Source organism: Vanrija albida (assembly GCF_041260175.1).
Source record: "Vanrija albida strain AlHP1 chromosome Unknown contig_5, whole genome shotgun sequence".
NCBI classification, from domain to species: domain Eukaryota; kingdom Fungi; phylum Basidiomycota; class Tremellomycetes; order Trichosporonales; family Trichosporonaceae; genus Vanrija; species Vanrija albida.
The window spans coordinates 2,197,270-2,210,539 of NW_027191424.1; the positions used below are offsets into that span (position 1 = coordinate 2,197,270).

Sequence of the window (13,270 nt, forward strand, 5' to 3'; positions counted from 1 at the left end):
CCACAATACAATACACCACGCCGTAGTCTACAAGCATGCATCAACATCGATCTCTATCTAAGCAGTTCCCAACTCCTCCAGAGCCTTCAAGAAGCCCTCGGGATTAAGAATCTCCGTGCTGCCATACGTGATGCGCTTGCCACCACCGCCGCCCTCCTTTTGACTCCTCGAAGCCCACTCCTGCAAGTTGGAGTACTCGACGTAGCCACCGCCGCCGACAACAAAGACCACGCTCTCCTGGAACTGCGTGCGGGTGCGTCCAGACTGGGCAGTGTTGCGAGAGCGGGTCGCTCGTGGGTCGAACAGCAGGTAGTCGTCCGTGTCCTGCAGGGCCTGAGCAGCAGCTGTTGAAGGCTCCATCAAAGACTCGACGAGATGAGTGATGGTGAGCTCCTTCTTGGCGGGGAGGAAGCTCTTGACGCCAGAGATAAGGTTGTCCAGTCCGACGCCGGTGATGCCACCCTCACGCAAGCGGTCAGTGATCTGGAGCGTCAGTTGGTGGTCATATCGAAGAACGCATATCAACTCACTCGGTTGCCGAGGGCGCTGAAACCCTTGGTCCACTCGCCGCCCGTGCTTTGTGTCGTCTGGGCAGCGACTGTGGGCTGAGTGGCCATCATGGTCATACGAGTGATCTCGCGGACCTTCTTGACATAGTCAAGAGCAGCAATGTCGGCGCCATGCTCCTTCAGAAGGTTGGTAATCTCCGTCAGGTCCTCCTTGGGGATAGCGTTGTCGGGGACCGAGAGATAGTAGATGATGGCGAGACGAAGCTGGTCGTTGGCGGTGGGGTGGGCAACCTGTCCGGGCTCATCGGTCTTGCCCTTGAGGGCGTCGATGATGGTCGCCTTGGTCTGGCGCGTGGCATTCTCCTCGAGCTGGAACAGGTTGTCCAAGCTACGCTCCTTGATCGACTGCAGAAGAGCAGTGGCAATGTTCATGTGGGTGTCGAGGGTGTGTTTCCTCGCAGTGAGTTCAGGGAGAGCAGTGATGGCGGTCTTGAGGTTGGCAGCGTTGGACGAGAAGTCACTGGGGGGTGTTAGCGTGCAAACAAGGTAGCCGCCCACATTTGCGACACGTCGTTGACGTCGCTGACACCAGTTGACCGCGTGATCTCGGCAGCGTCAACCTTGTACCGGTTCAGCTCGGTGTCAATGTCCTCAGCGACCTGGGGGAAGGGGTTGCCGGCATTCTTTGCCCAGAAGAAGTCCTTCGAGTCAATGTCGTAAGACTTCTTCTGAAGGCGGCCGTTCTCGGGCGACTCGACGGTGACGCGGTTCAGCTTCATGTCGAGGACGTCGTGCACAAGCGCCTGGTAGGTCCATGAGTGGGACAGCATGGGGATGAGGTCGACATTGCGGTCGAGAATAACGAGGACTGCAGGGTGAGCAGTGGAACGAAACTGGAAACTCACGAGGACGCTGGAGGCTGTCTGCGCCAAAGCTGCTGCCGCCGCGTTGCGACGAGCTCGACGAAATGTGGTCACGGAGCTTGGAGTCGAGCTTGCGAGCCACCATCTCGGCCGCATTTCCTCGGGGCGAACGGATAATGGGGACCGTACCTGCAGTGGTCAGCCTGGCCCTACACATCGGTGCTCACCCATGGTAACAATCACGCTGAACAGCCCCTTGGCAATGCGCTCCACCTCCTCCTCAATCTCAACCTCGGTGACCTTGGGGTCATTGAGAACGACATAGCTCGGCTTTCCATCGATCTCCTTCTCTGGGCCCTTGATCGACTTCTTGCCACCAGACCCATTCGACTCGTGCTTGACCTCGCGGCGCGGAAGGAGGGAGAAGAGGCTGGGCGAGGGAACGACAAAGTCGAGGAACTGGTCGTGAACCGAGCTGATGAGCTGGCCCGCCTGGCCGGTTGGGTCGTTGGCGAGGATCAGCGACGCGAGCTCCTCGAGCAGCGGCCTGGGGAGGGTCGACGTGAACGAGAGGTGGTAGGATGAGTAGAGTGGAGGGTTGAGGTCCTGTTTGTGTGAGCAGGTGATTCACGAGTTGATGCACCTACCTCTGCGATACGCCTGATGTTGGCCAACGTTGGTGACACAAAGTAGACTGCTGGGACATCGGACAGGGGGGGACGCTGGGAGTGCAGCTGCCTGATCCGTTGTCAGCGTCTGTTGCATTCCTCTGCATCGCCTCCACTCACATGTGCAGCGTCACTCCCTGCTCACGAAGGTCCTGGACGCGCAGAGTGGTCGCAAAGATGTCCTTGCTCAGGTCATCCAGGATGAGGACCTTCCACACGAGCGGGCCCTGCGAGGCCTCATCAAAGGTGGCCGACGGGGTGCCAGGTCGAGGGAAGGGGCCGGGGGTGGAGGAGGGTGTCGGAGCAGCCGAACCTGTTGGTGGTTGGTTGAGGTTGAGGAGAGTGAGGAGGGCGGTTGTCTGAGACTGAAGGAGAGTAGGGCGAGACATGGCTGAATGCTTTGCCCACCAGCGGCAGTCTTTGGCTTTGACGACGAGGGGGTGGTGGTGGGTGTTGTTGTGACGAGACTGAGATGAGGACGACGCTCTCACCTCTGACTCTCGTCGTGTCGTCGACGACATGGCATGTAGGCCGAACACTCACTGATATGCGTGGAGGTCAATCGCATGGAATCCACGTGGTTGGACCCTGGATTCGCCTCCCAAAAATATACTTCCGCTTTCACAACTTGGACGTTTCGAGGATTTCTGCGACCAAGTCGAGAATGACATCGAAGCCGAGTCAGCGACCAACAACGACGACGAGCACAACACCAACCAACCACCTCGACTCTTGATACCCCCAAAAGCCGCTCGTCTGGCGGAGAGCGAAAGGTCCTGCACCGCAGAAGACTCTATCCAGCCCCACTTTCCAGCCCACGCGCCACAGCGACAGCTCCATCACCGAGTGAACTCGATCACGGCTGTCGCCGCCAGTCGCAGACATGGAGGACGAATACTTTGACCCCAATGAGAAGCAATACGTCTCTCAGGATGCTCCAAAGCGCATGTAAGTGGGGTGATCATGTCACCTTGGTATCTCCACTGACACGGCTGCAGAAAGCATATCCAGTTCCAGCCTTTCGCGCCCAAGGACATTGTTCGCGTCTCCGAGGTCGAGGTCACGATCCCAGAGCTGTACAAGAACCATGAAGATGGGTCGCGTACGACGGCCCCGGGCGGCCCATTGGATGCTCGAATGGTGAGCTAAGCAGTAGCTGCTCTCAGTGCATGCGACTGACACCCATAGGGCCCCAACGAGAAGGGTGGCACCTGTCCCACCTGTCACGAGGATCACACGCACTGTGTTGGCCACTACGGCTACATCAAGCTTGCGCTGCCTGTTTTCCATATCGGCTACTTCCGTCCCACCATCAACATGCTGTCGTGTATCTGCAAGGTTGGTTCTGGACTTGGAACTTGTGCTGACTTCTCAGACCTGCGCGCGAGTCCTGCTGCCAATTGAAGAACGCAAGGCCTACTTGAAGCGGTTCCGTCGTCCAAAGCTCGAAATGCTCCAGCGACAGGGTGCTTCGAAGGGTGTGCTCGCCGCGTGCAAGAAGCAGAGCTCCTGCCCCTACTGCTTTGCCCCCAACGGCATTGTCAAGAAGTCGGGCACGCTCAAGATCTCGCACGAACCGTACCGCTCCAACAAGAACGCCGACGCCAAGCAGGAGTGGATGCAGAACTTCAAGACTGTTATTGCGGAACAAGGCGCTATCGGCACCCACCTTAGCAAGTCGGTTGAGGACCTCAACCCCTTGAAGGTCCTGGAGCTGTTCCGCCGAGTCACGGCCGAGGACGCCGAATTGTTGGCGCTTCACCCAGACATCGGACGGCCAGAAGACTACCTGTGGACCTACATCTCGGTCCCGCCACCCTCCATCCGCCCATCAGTCGCTTCCGAGTCGGGCAACAATGAGGACGACCTCACTGCCAAGCTGGTCGAGATTGTCATCCAGAACCGCATTCTCCTCTCGGTCATGGAGAAGGGCCAAGGCCTGCAGCAGACCCTCACCAACTGGGACGCCCTCAGCCAAATGATCGCGCTGTACATCAACTCGCAGACTCCTGGTATCAACACCGGTACCAAGCCGATCCGAGGTTTTGTCCAGCGTCTCAAGGGCAAGCAGGGTCGTTTCCGTGGTAACCTTTCGGGAAAGCGTGTCGACTTCTCTGGTCGTACTGTCATCGGTCCTGACCCAAACCTTCGCATCGACGAAGTCGCCGTGCCCGAAAAGATTGCCGTCAAGCTGTCCTACCCCGAGCGAGTTACCAGCTACAACATTGAGGCGATGAGGAAGGCTGTCGTCAACGGCTCGCGTATGCACCCAGGAGCGAACATCATCGAGACTGGCAGGGGTCCATACCCGCGACGATCACTACAGCCAATCAAGGACGTTGAGCGGAGGAAGGAGATGGCCAGAAACCTTGTCATTGGTGACATTGTCCACCGCCATCTTCGTGATGGAGAGTGAGTACGGCCAGCTTTCGGTGACTGACCCCTCCCAGCATTGTCCTCTTCAACCGTCAGCCTAGTTTGCACAAGATTTCCATCATGTGTCACCGTGTCCGCGTCCGTCCATGGCGTACCTTCCGTCTCAACGAGTGTGTCTGTAACCCCTACAACGCAGACTTCGACGGAGACGAGATGAACTTGCGTGAGTGCGATGGGCGTTGACAAGCGCTGACATTCAGACGTTCCCCAGACCGAAGAAGCCCGAACGGAGGCTCTGGAGCTCATGTCTGTCAAGAAGAACTTGGTTACTCCTCGTAACGGAGAGCCTATCGTCGCTGCCATTCAGGACTTCATCACGGCCTCGTACCTGCTCTCTCGCCGCGACCGATTGTTGGATAGGCAGCAGTTCACCCAGATCTGCTCGTACCTCGGCGACGGTCTCCTCGACATTGACCTGCCTCCCCCAACCATTTGGAAGCCAGTCAGGTTGTGGACCGGCAAGCAGGTCTACAACGTCCTTATGCGTCCCAACAAGAAGTCAAAGGTTCTCGTCAACTTGGAAGCCAAGTGCCGTACGCTTGTCGAGCCTGCAAAGGAGGACAACTTCATCAGGGATATGTCCCCCAACGACGGCTACTTGGTCATCGTCAACAGTGAAATCATGTGCGGTGTGTTCGACAAGAACACTGTCGGTGACGGAAAGAAGAACTCGGTGTTTGGTGTCATCCTCCGCGACTATGGTTCCAACGAGGCAGCACTGGCAATGACCCGCCTGGCCAAGCTGTCGGCGCGCTGGCTCGCGAACCAGGGTTTCTCGCTCGGCATCAACGACGTTATTCCCGGAGAGATGCTCTCTTCCGGCAAGGACAGCATGGTCGAAGAAGCATACACCAAGTGCGACGAGAACATTGAGTTGGCCAAGAGAGGAAAGCTTCAGAACGCCCCCGGATGTGACCAGGAGACGACTCTGGAGCAAACAATCTCCGGCCTCCTGTCGCAGGTCCGTGAAGCTGTCGGTGAGACGTGTATGAGAGAACTCAGCCGTCACAACGCCCCATTGATCATGGCTACTTGTGGTTCCAAGGGTAGGTCTATTCCATGAGGCTCGACGCTGACTCCCAGGTTCCAAAATCAACGTCGCCCAGATGGTTGCTTGTGTCGGACAGCAGATTATTGCTGGTAACCGTGTCCCCAACGGATTCCAGGACCGTTCGTTGCCCCACTTCAAGAAGAAGAGCAAGAACCCTCCGTCCAAGGGTTTCGTGCGCAACAGTTTCTTCTCCGGTCTTACGCCCACCGAGTTCCTGTTCCACGCCATCTCGGGCCGTGAAGGTCTGGTCGACACTGCAGTCAAGACTGCCGAGACCGGTTACATGGCTCGTCGTCTCATGAAGGCGCTCGAGGACTTGTCAACGCAGTACGATCTCAGTGTTCGCAACTCGGTTGGCGGAGTCGTTCAGTTCGAGTACGGAGACGACTCGCTCGACCCGGCCTGTCTCGAGGGTGACGCCACGCCCGTGGAGTATGTGCGCTCTTGGTCGCACGCCATGAGCACAGCGTCCAACGAGGGCCGACCACTCTACCCGTATGAGATTCAGCAGATCGCACGCTACATCTACCCGGAGATCGCATTGGAAGAAGCGGCAGAAGTCAAGCCCCAGCGCCGTGGCAAGAAGATTGCCGAGCCCCCCAAGCCCGTCATCGAGGTGCCGCGCGAGTGGCAACAGGTGCACGTCAAGTTCCGCGAGAACACGTACAAGTTCGTCCTCGACCACGTTGTCAAGACCATGGCCGCCCAGCGCGAGGCTCGTGGTGTCCCCGCCGCCGACACGGCCGAGAGCATGGAGGAGTACGAGGAGCTGCTCGAGTCGGATGACTTTGCCACTCGACGCGTCCTCGACAACGCCCACAAGGTCACCGAGGCTCAGATCAGGTCCTTCTTGGAGAACTGTCGTGTCCGCTACCTGCTCGCCAAGATCGAGCCCGGATCGACCGTTGGTGCCGTCGGTGCCCAGTCGATTGGAGAGCCCGGTACGCAGATGACGCTCAAGACTTTCCATTTCGCCGGTGTCGCATCCATGAACGTCACACTCGGTGTGCCCCGTATCAAGGAGATTATCAACGCTGCCAAGATCATCTCCACCCCCATCATCACCGTGGAGCTCGAGAAGCCCGAGGACGAGACGGTCGCCCGCATCGTCAAGGGCCGTATCGAGAAGACTACCCTCGGCGAGATCGCCTCGATCATCGAGGAGGCCTGGACGGGCGGTGGCGCCTTCCTCGAGGTGCACATTGACGTCGACGCCATCCAGAAGCTGCAGCTGGAAATCACACTCGACTCTATCAAGCACTCGCTAGTCCTTGCGGGCAAACTCAAGATCAAGGACAGCGACGTGACCATCAACTCGCGCAAGGCCCGTCTCAAGATCTACATCAACGACATGCGCGACACGGACAAGTTTGACGGCGTCTACGAGCGCCTCAAGTTCTTGAAGCGCGAGATTCCCGATGTCCAGGTCAAGGGCCTGCCCGGCATCAACCGTTCGGTCATTACCAAGGACGAGAAGAGGAAGGAGGACCACAAGCTGCTCGTGACCGGTTATGGACTGCGCGAGGTCATGGGCACTGATGGTGTCCAAGGCTGCTTTACCAAGACCAACCACGTCATGGAGACGTGCCAGGTGCTGGGCATTGAAGCCGCCCGCCAGACCATCTACAACGAGATCCAGACGACCATGCAGTCGCACGGCATGAGCATCGACCCCCGACACGTCATGCTTCTCGGCGACGTCATGACCTACAAGGGCGAGGTCCTCGGTATCACCCGTTTCGGTGTCCAGAAGATGAAGGACTCTGTCCTCATGCTGGCGTCGTTCGAGAAGACGACCGACCACCTGTTCGACGCGTCCCTCTTCTCCAAGGTCGACGAGATTGAAGGCGTGTCCGAGTGCATCATCATGGGTACACCGGCGCCCAACTGCGGTACTTCGATCGCGTCGATTGTCACGTCTGCGCCGTTCCTCCACAAGCGCCGCGACCTCATCTTCGAGGACGCGTACCGCGATGGCCGCCTCAAGCGCGAAAGCGCCATGGCCATCGACCCATAGAGCAGCACTCTCCCTCCACCACATCACCCCACCTCCACCCACATAGCATTCTGCCTCCACACACAGGCACCCTTCCGGTCTAAAAGTGTCCTTATTATGGATATCCCGCATGCATCTGTCACGGTTTCTAGTAATGTATTACAGGGCGCCTCCCTGTGGCGTCAAGATTAAAAGTCGGGGCCGAGGCGCTTGACAATGGCGGCCTTGACATCGGCGTAGACCTCGGGGATGGACGGCTTGCCGTCGATAACCTCGACGTGCTTCTTCTGCTCGTAGTACTCGATAACGGGGAACGACGTCTCCTTGAAGGTGCCTGTAGTGTGAGCGCTATACCTCGCAGCCAAACGCACGGAAACGCTTCTTGAGCGACTCCTCGTTGTCGTCGGCACGGCCAGAGGTGAGGGCGCGGTGCATGACACGCGTGACCATTACGTCCTCCGTGGCGGCAAAGTAGAGGACAAAGGCCGAGGGGACGACCTGCTCGTCGAAGGCGAGGGCCTGGTCCATCTGGCGGGGGAAGCCGTCGATGAGGAAGCGGCCCTTGCCGTTCTGCCAGCCGGCAGAGAGGCGCGAGCCCTCGGGGAAGGATGGGGGCGCGGCGAGGGCCTCGTTGATGGCCTGCTCGACGAGCTGCGGGCGTCCATCAGTCTCGATTCTCGGCTAAGCACGGCAGGGGTGGCGCCATGTGCGAGTGTGCGCGCCGGCTCTGGCTCCGGCTCGGCAAACAACCAGCAGGGGAGGGGAGGGGGCACGAGCTCGCAGCGTCTACCCGGCACCTCCCGGCCTCTGCTGGCCCCACGCCACACTCACCTTGAGCGTCACCTCCATAGGGACAATGAGGCCCTCCTTGATGTTGTTGCGGATGAGCTCGCCGTACTTTGAGCCCTCGCGAGCCTGCTCAGCGCGCAAAAGGTCGCCAGCTAGGAGGCCATAGCGTCAGCTGATAGGAACCAACGGTAGAGGTGAGCCGGCGCGCGCGTGCGCGCCGGGCCGGCACCACACATACCCGAGAGGTGCTTGAAGCCGTAGTCCTCGACGAGGAGGGCCGACTGGGTTCCCTTGCCTGTAGCCGGTTAGTATGCGGCGACGACGACGGATGGCGCGAGGCGAGGTGGGAGGGTGCAGTGGTCCGGCTCCACGTCGCCGACGGCTCGCGGCTGGGTTGAAAAAATGAGAAGGAGCAGCTCAGAGATAAGGTCGACGTTGTCCGCCGACATGATGGTCGCGCACTCCAGACGGAGCAAAAACAAGACACCTACCGACACCAGGGCCGCCGAGGACGAAGACGACGGTGATAAGCTTGGGGTCGAAAGCGGCGGGCATTGTGAAGGGTCTAGAGTGGTCTAGGTTAGGTGGGAGGTGTTTGAGAATGTATGAGCAGAGTGGTGGAAAGGCAACAAGGCAGATGCAAGATATTTAAACGAGTGGTCGTCGGTCGTCGTGGTTGACGCGTTGGCGGAATTGGCGCCAACCAGCCAGGGCGATCGGGATCGAAACCCAGCCAGGTGGCAGCGGGAGGCTCGGCGGCGGCGGCGGGCTCGGCTCGACCTGACACATGCACCTACTCCCACCTCCTTGCGCCGCTCACACCTCCATGCACAAACCACCACTGCTTATCCCCGCATAAAGCCAATGCCAATGTGTCCCATGGTATGATACAAGAGTCTAGAAGAGGAGCCCAAGCAGCCCCGGCTAGTCGTCACGGGCCTCCGAGGCCCCACCACCCCCGCTCGAAGACATGTTGGCCTCGTCCAGGGCACGTTTGGCCATGGCCCGCAACACCTCTGGTTTGTCTCCAAACTCGACCAGGCGTAGCCGCAGAGCGTAGCACACTGCGCGGGTACGTCAGCACTCGCGTCGATCTCGTCGTCACCGGCCGCCCGGCGCCCTCTAGGCCGGCAGTCGCCTGTTTACCCACCCTTCTCAATCTTCTCGAGCGACCGCGTCGTCTCCTCCTGCTTCTTCTTGAGCTTGTACAGCACGCTCTCCGGGATGACATCAAACACTGCAGTGCGTCAGAACAGCCTTGACACGCCAGCCCCTGCGCAGCCTTCCAACTTTGCCCGAGACATGGCCTTGCGCTCTTCCGACTCGACTCTTTTACTTACGCGTCTTGACCGTGCGCACAAAATTGCACACGGCGAGCGGGGTATCATGATCGCCGGTCGACAGAGCTGAGGGGGTCGCGTTATTACCAACGCTCGGAAACGTGGGGTGGCTAGGACTCACCGTTGGTGGCGTACCGCATCAGCTCGCCCGTCAGGTCTGACATGCCGAGCACGTAGTCCTCGGGAGTGATGACCACCAGCTGGGTCTGTGAGCACCCCACACTTTGACGCTCGATAAGAATACGCACATTCTCGCCCGTTTCGGAATCAGTCAGCTGCTTCTGCAGGTGCTCGAGCGAGACGAGCTCGCCCGTCTCGAGGTAGTAGAGGAACGAGTAGCCCTCGATGAACTCCTCGAGGCCACCAGCGCTGTAGGTGTGAGCACACTCCCGCACACCTCCACGCACACCTGGCGGTTGAATCTCCAGAACGTCGCCAGGCCACCGTCATCAGACCCGGCAGCGAGCTCGTTGCGGATTGCCACAAAGTTGGCCCAGATCTCGCGTTCCTTTGCACGCGCCTCCTTGAGGTTCTTGGCGCGAGCAGGCGCAGGCGCAGTCGCTCCGCGGTGCAGGTGGAAGATGAGCTTCTTGGACAGCTGCGTGATTGCCCGCGACAGGATGATGATCTTCTCCCGGCGCTCATTCTGCGGTCAGCGTGGATTGAACGGCGCCTTCGACCCACATAGCTGTCGAGCTCGGCGCGGTACACCTCGAACGTCTTGCCGAGGTGCTCGCGGCGGCTCATGGCAGGCACCTGGTCTGGCACGGCGGTGGCCATTGCAATGTCGGCCATGTTTGTGAGCTTTGTGGTGGTGCGAGTCGTCAAGATGCATGGTCTTCGTTGCAGTGACGCAGTGCGCTCAGAAATCTAAGTCGTGTCACGTGCCGCTCGGGCCGATTAGAAACCCGATTAGAAGAAGCAATTCAAATCAGTTTGTAATGGCCGATTACTGCGCCACGACGTCACAACAAGCGCGTCGTGTTCCCATTTGGGTCGTCGGTCGTCTGGCTCGAGCACTCTTGTGTCCTACTCTCTCCCCAACCTCGTTCAACGACCCCCGCCCAGCATGGCTTCCCTCCGCAAGCCATCACAGGCCATCCCGTCGCGGCTGGCGCAGAGCGTCCCACGCCCACGCGACCCGCTCCCCGGCGACTCGGCCCGCAAGCGCGATGCGCGCAAGTCGAAAGTCGAGGAGAAGATGAAGTCGCGGCGGATGAGCATAATGCGGTGAGTGTCAAACCTCAACTGTGGAACCCATCTAATGTCACAGGTATGCTCCCGAGTCGTACTCGGTCGGCGCAGGGGCGCACGGCGTCGACTTCTTGTCAAGCGACCCGTACCAGTACACATTAGACGTCGCGCCGCCCCTCGAGGTCGACGAGTACGGCGAGACGCGCCCGCCGCCGCCGCTGCAGTCATCATCGCGAGGCGCATACTCCTCACCCAAGGCCGCACTGGGCACAAGAGAACTACAGAGCTTAGACGAGGACGGCGAGGACGACGACCATGAGAGTGTCCACGACGAGGCTATCGGCACGAGGGCGGCAACGGAGGCTCACCAGGAGTGGGACTTTACCGAGCTCAAGGGCAAGGATGTGGATGTCTCTGCATGTGGGTTGGACCGCTGGTTTATGACTAATCTCTCCAGATGTCCGCAAGATCATGACTGGCGCGGACGAAGAGGAGAAGGCGCGGCTCGTCAAGGCGCTCAACAAGCAGAAGGAGGCCAACGCGCGGGATCTCCAAAAGACGGTGACGGAGCAGTACGCTGAGTTTGTCACCATCTCCAAGGAGATTTCGACCCTCGAGAACGAGATGCTCGAGCTCAAGGAGTTGTTGACCGAGTGGAAGACGGTCCCTCAGCTCATGGGCAAGGAGGACACGCTGGCGCCGACGTTGGATAAGGACGGCAATGGTGAGCTACCTTGCTTGTCCACGAGAGCTTACGCCCAGTCGAACGCCACCGTGCCCGACGAAACTCACCGCTCGATCTCCAGCAGATGTACAAGGCCCAGATCACCAACCTGTGGTCGACGGTCGAGGGGTCGCAGCGATACCTGCCTCTGACCCAAGGCCGGCACCTCGTTTTTGAAACACACAACTTTATCGAGCTCAACGCAGCGACGTACAAGCCGAAACAGAACATCAGCCTGTTCCTCTTGAACGACCTGTTGCTGGTGGCCGGGCGGCGCCGGTTGAAGACGGGGCAGAGCACGGCAGGCGAGAGCGAGCAGGGACGGCTTGTGGCTGAGCGATGTTTCGTCCTCACCGACCTCGTCATCACCGATATCAAGGACAGCGGGGATCTGACCAGCGCCCTCAAGATTAAGCGCGGGAAGGAAGTGCTGCTGTACCGCACCCCAAAGCCCGAGGACAAGAAGCAGCTGCTGCAGGCGTTCCGCACCGTGGCCCAGGACCTTGCCGAGAAGCGCCGCAAGGAGAACGAGGCCGAGCAGGAGAGGAGAAGGACAATGTACCAAGGCGAGCACGGTGCTGCGGCGCGCATGACGCGCATGTCGCTGTTCATGGAGGCTCGCCCGCTGTCCACCATTGGGACATCCGTGTCCGACACGAAAGACCTGCTCTGGATCGACGAGTTTGCCGACGACCTGACAATGGCCATTGCGACACGAGACTGGGACGAGGGCGTCAACCTCGCGGAAAGAGGCCACGGGCTGATGCGCACCGTCGCCAACAACCCCGAGGCCAGCGAGATGCTCAAGTTCCGCATGGAGAGCCTAGAGCCCAAGCTCGTCGAACAGATCGCCAAGGACCTCGGGTCGCCCGACATCCGCAAGACGTCGGCTGCACGTCTCATCGAGCTGCTGGTCAAGCTCGAGCGCGCCGACCTGGCCCGCGACACGTTCCTCAAGGCGCGGCACGAGTTCATGCTCAAGCTGGTGCGCGCGATCAAGCACGAGGGCGATGTCGCCATGTACATCCACGAGCTGGCGGTCGTGTGCTTCACGATCATCCGGCACACGTCGGACTGGTACATGAATGCGTTCAAGGAGAACCGCATGGCGTCTGGTGGGTTGGCCCTTTGTCGTTCAAGCTAACCCCCCAGCCGGCTTCGTCACCTGGGCCAAGAAGCAGATCGAGTACTTTAGCGACGTGTTCCGGCGGCAGGTGTATGCGCCGGCGATTGAGCAGAACGTCGTGGATGACTGTCTGCGCGTCACGGCGTCGGCGAACCGCAAGCTGTTGCGCGACGTCGGACTCGACTTTACCTTCCTGCTCAACAGCCTGACTGAGCGGGATCCTGCCGCCGCGGCACGGCCAACACCGCAGAGCGCGCAGGCGCCGCGCGGGTTCCGCCCAGACGTGTCGTCGTTTGACACGCCGCCGCCGAGCGCGGGCCGTGAGCCGCCCCCCTCCCCCGGCGACCTGTCGCAGGGATCGACCGCGCCGCTGTTCATCTCGCGCCGGTCACGCCCGTCCGACGGCGGCGCCCCGCCGCCGAGCAACGGCCTGCGCAACGTTTCCAACGTGTCAGCCATCAGCAACGCGAGCGACATGAGCGCCGGGTCGGGCGCGTCGACGCCCGTCCCCCGCCCCCCACCTAGAAGTGAGCGGCGCTCGCGCCCTCCGCCACCCCGCCCTGTCTAATCTACT

At 60.0% G+C, this 13,270-nt stretch overlaps 5 protein-coding genes across 5 annotated transcripts; 2 read left to right on the top strand and 3 right to left on the bottom strand.

Moving 5' to 3' along the window:
* Positions 1-57: 57 nt before the first annotated feature.
* On the bottom strand, positions 58-2,429 carry SLY1 (Vesicle trafficking between the ER and Golgi; the record flags this gene model as incomplete). Its single annotated transcript, XM_069355447.1, has 7 exons — positions 58-483; positions 531-1,029; positions 1,068-1,377; positions 1,415-1,561; positions 1,600-1,978; positions 2,020-2,110; positions 2,161-2,429. 7 exons carry the CDS (start codon positions 2,427-2,429, stop codon positions 58-60), a joined length of 2,121 nt encoding a protein of 706 aa, XP_069207518.1.
* Positions 2,430-2,923: 494 nt separating this feature from the next.
* On the top strand, positions 2,924-7,544 carry RPO31 (DNA-directed RNA polymerase III subunit C1 (rpo31); the record flags this gene model as incomplete). Its single annotated transcript, XM_069355448.1, has 7 exons — positions 2,924-2,988; positions 3,039-3,180; positions 3,229-3,378; positions 3,416-4,452; positions 4,491-4,639; positions 4,677-5,522; positions 5,560-7,544. 7 exons carry the CDS (start codon positions 2,924-2,926, stop codon positions 7,542-7,544), a joined length of 4,374 nt encoding a protein of 1,457 aa, XP_069207519.1.
* A 167-nt stretch (positions 7,545-7,711) lies between these two features.
* URA6 (bifunctional uridylate/adenylate kinase) lies at positions 7,712-8,867 on the bottom strand (the record flags this gene model as incomplete). Its single annotated transcript, XM_069355449.1, has 5 exons — positions 7,712-7,857; positions 7,895-8,174; positions 8,355-8,464; positions 8,551-8,607; positions 8,804-8,867. The coding sequence occupies 5 exons, from the start codon at positions 8,865-8,867 to the stop codon at positions 7,712-7,714; spliced, it is 657 nt and encodes a 218-aa protein (XP_069207520.1).
* Positions 8,868-9,236: 369 nt separating this feature from the next.
* Positions 9,237-10,447, bottom strand: Q8F55_007010 (uncharacterized protein; the record flags this gene model as incomplete). Its single annotated transcript, XM_069355450.1, has 7 exons — positions 9,237-9,376; positions 9,463-9,549; positions 9,653-9,718; positions 9,774-9,852; positions 9,901-10,021; positions 10,060-10,298; positions 10,337-10,447. 7 exons carry the CDS (start codon positions 10,445-10,447, stop codon positions 9,237-9,239), a joined length of 843 nt encoding a protein of 280 aa, XP_069207521.1.
* A 274-nt stretch (positions 10,448-10,721) lies between these two features.
* Positions 10,722-13,264, top strand: EXO84 (exocyst complex component exo84; the record flags this gene model as incomplete). The annotated part of the gene is made up of 5 exons (XM_069355451.1): positions 10,722-10,882; positions 10,926-11,266; positions 11,304-11,570; positions 11,609-12,685; positions 12,723-13,264. 5 exons carry the CDS (start codon positions 10,722-10,724, stop codon positions 13,262-13,264), a joined length of 2,388 nt encoding a protein of 795 aa, XP_069207522.1.
* Positions 13,265-13,270: the final 6 nt, after the last annotated feature.